The sequence below is a fragment of the Eupeodes corollae genome, chromosome 2, assembly GCF_945859685.1.
Source record: "Eupeodes corollae chromosome 2, idEupCoro1.1, whole genome shotgun sequence".
NCBI lineage: Eukaryota > Metazoa > Arthropoda > Insecta > Diptera > Syrphidae > Eupeodes > Eupeodes corollae.
In genome coordinates this window covers 32736405-32738670 of record NC_079148.1, presented here as the reverse complement: position 1 = coordinate 32738670, position 2266 = coordinate 32736405, and the positions used below count along the sequence as shown (strand labels likewise).

General features: G+C 32.5%; 1 protein-coding gene across 1 annotated transcript; it reads right to left on the bottom strand.

Moving 5' to 3' along the window:
- Positions 1 to 470: 470 nt before the first annotated feature.
- LOC129946509 (odorant receptor 67c-like) lies at positions 471 to 1940 on the bottom strand. Its single transcript, XM_056056722.1, has 4 exons — positions 1153 to 1940; positions 900 to 1098; positions 687 to 842; positions 471 to 629 (listed from the first exon to the last, which is right to left on the bottom strand). Exons 1-4 carry the CDS (start codon positions 1920 to 1922, stop codon positions 573 to 575), a joined length of 1182 nt encoding a protein of 393 aa, XP_055912697.1. The 5' UTR covers positions 1923 to 1940; the 3' UTR covers positions 471 to 572.
- Positions 1941 to 2266: the final 326 nt, after the last annotated feature.

Genomic DNA, 2266 nt, shown 5'->3' with positions numbered 1-2266 from the left:
TGGAAGAAATACCGTCCGATGGTGACGCACCTTGTAAGAGTGTAAATGCAAGTCCACATGGTTGTTCCTAAGGACTTAGTACTTATGACAGATTGCTGTAGTAGAATATGTTAAAAATGCTCTAATATAACTAGAATCTTCAGTCTACCCCGACTTTCATGGAATTGTCCAAATTGTTATAAATAATCATATTTCAACATAGTTTCTTCAACTTGCTTTTCTAACCAGTGCCTTTAAGCACCTTAAAAACTATGTTAAATGGATGTGATGCACAATTATTGCGTAAAAGCTTTCTATTAAAGTTAATCACAAATTTTTGTTTATAATTTTACAAATATTATTAGCACTAAGCAAAACCAGTGAATAATTTAACGTAAATTGAATAAATAAAATGATGATATTGATTTGAAAAATTTCTTCCGTCAACCAAACTGTTTCGTATGCCCTACAGTTCTAATGAAACAAATCAATAATTGCTTGATACAATTCCCTTTATTACTTGGTACACAATTCGTTTCTGTTTATTTTGAATTTAAATTTATAATTCCTTTTTTGGTGGCTTCATCTTTGCTTTAGTTGTCACTAGTCGTCCGAATAACGGCAAAGAATTGATATGCCATACTTATGACCTATAATTTCAACAACGAAATTTTTGAATTTCAGGAATTCTATAAATGAAAACTTACCTTCATAAACGTTTCCAGAGATATGGGTGGAAAAGTTGGTGCATGAATAGCTGCCATCTTTTGACTTCTAGTTATAACCAAAGCCACCATTCTCCGATATTCCATGTTGCACATATACCAGGCATGACCAAAAGCAGCTTCTCCAACAGCTTGACTCTTTATGACCACAAAAATAAAAAATAAGAAGATATGACATTTTTTTGAAATACTTACAGTATAAATTAATTTATTTCCATAGAAACATATTATGAAGACCTGAGACAACGATGTCACCAATAGGACAATGTTTTGAAGAAGTTCCTCAATTGTTGCAGAAGTCACTTGGAAACCAACAAAGCATAAAGTTCCAGAAGATGCGAAAAAATTTAAAAACAATGAAAATCCAAAAATTCTATCCACTGAATCGCTAATTCTAGTAGAAAAGGAAATTTGTATTACATGACTTATTTGTATACAATCAACTCACTCCAAACACTTAATATGGTGCTTCACAATTCTTGCTAAATATCGATGATTGTTCTCATCTGAACTTGGCTCAAACTGTTCGAATCTCAACGAAACATAATTGAAATGAATGCACAATTGCTCAACTGACGAAACTAGAAACAAGTCTGCTGTCAAATAGCCGACAGCTGTAAGTAAGGATCCATAAAGCTGCATACCATAGGTTAATAAATAAAGTGTCCAATTTCCCTTTGGATCATAAGGATACCAAATGAATAACGGCAGGGGAAAGTCGAACTTAACTCCAAACAACAAGCAAGCCGATACAGATTTGACAAGTGGAAAAAAGAGATAGTAGAATGTATTCATAAGGCACAAGCCAGCATAGAGCTTCATGATAGGCTTCAAAAGTCTATAGAATTTCTCAATTTGATAATCCCTCTGTAGTTCCATAGTTTTGGGGTAGATTAATTCGAATTCCCTGAGAATATCTCGAATTGAAGATCTATTCATGTGTAATGTCATCATTTTAAAATATGCCACAAGCCCAAAGCCAATAGATGGAGCCACGGCATAAGCAACAAGGTATTCATTGGATCTTAGAGCTAAAACGAAGAAGACTACTTGCAACATATATTCAATAATGTAATTACCAAGTCCTCCATAGAGTAATATCTTCAAGCTGATTGATTTTAATCGATTATGTTTTGCAGTTTCGAAAATATCTTGACCCATTGTTTTGTAGAATTCCACAGGAATTCGTATTAACTCAAAGTTCTCAATAAAAGCCATTGTTAACACTGAAACTGACACAGGCATTGTTGTGATATGTGTCTTTTATAAATAGTTATTTATATAACTTTCATTTTGTTGTTAGTAAATTATTAATTTATAATAATCTTGGGACTTTGCAGGGTGCAAAGTGCATACGATGAACGATACAAAATTAGGTAATTGAAATAATTGAGTTTGATGAATACCTAACTATACTGGGCGTTTTATGTCAAACAAAAGGTCTTATGTGTTTTCATGTGTATTTAAAAAGATGCATGACAATCTATTTACGCAAATTTATGCAAATACGACCACTTTAAAAAGTGTTAATGGTTGTTAAAGTTAGCATTTACATTTAAGTC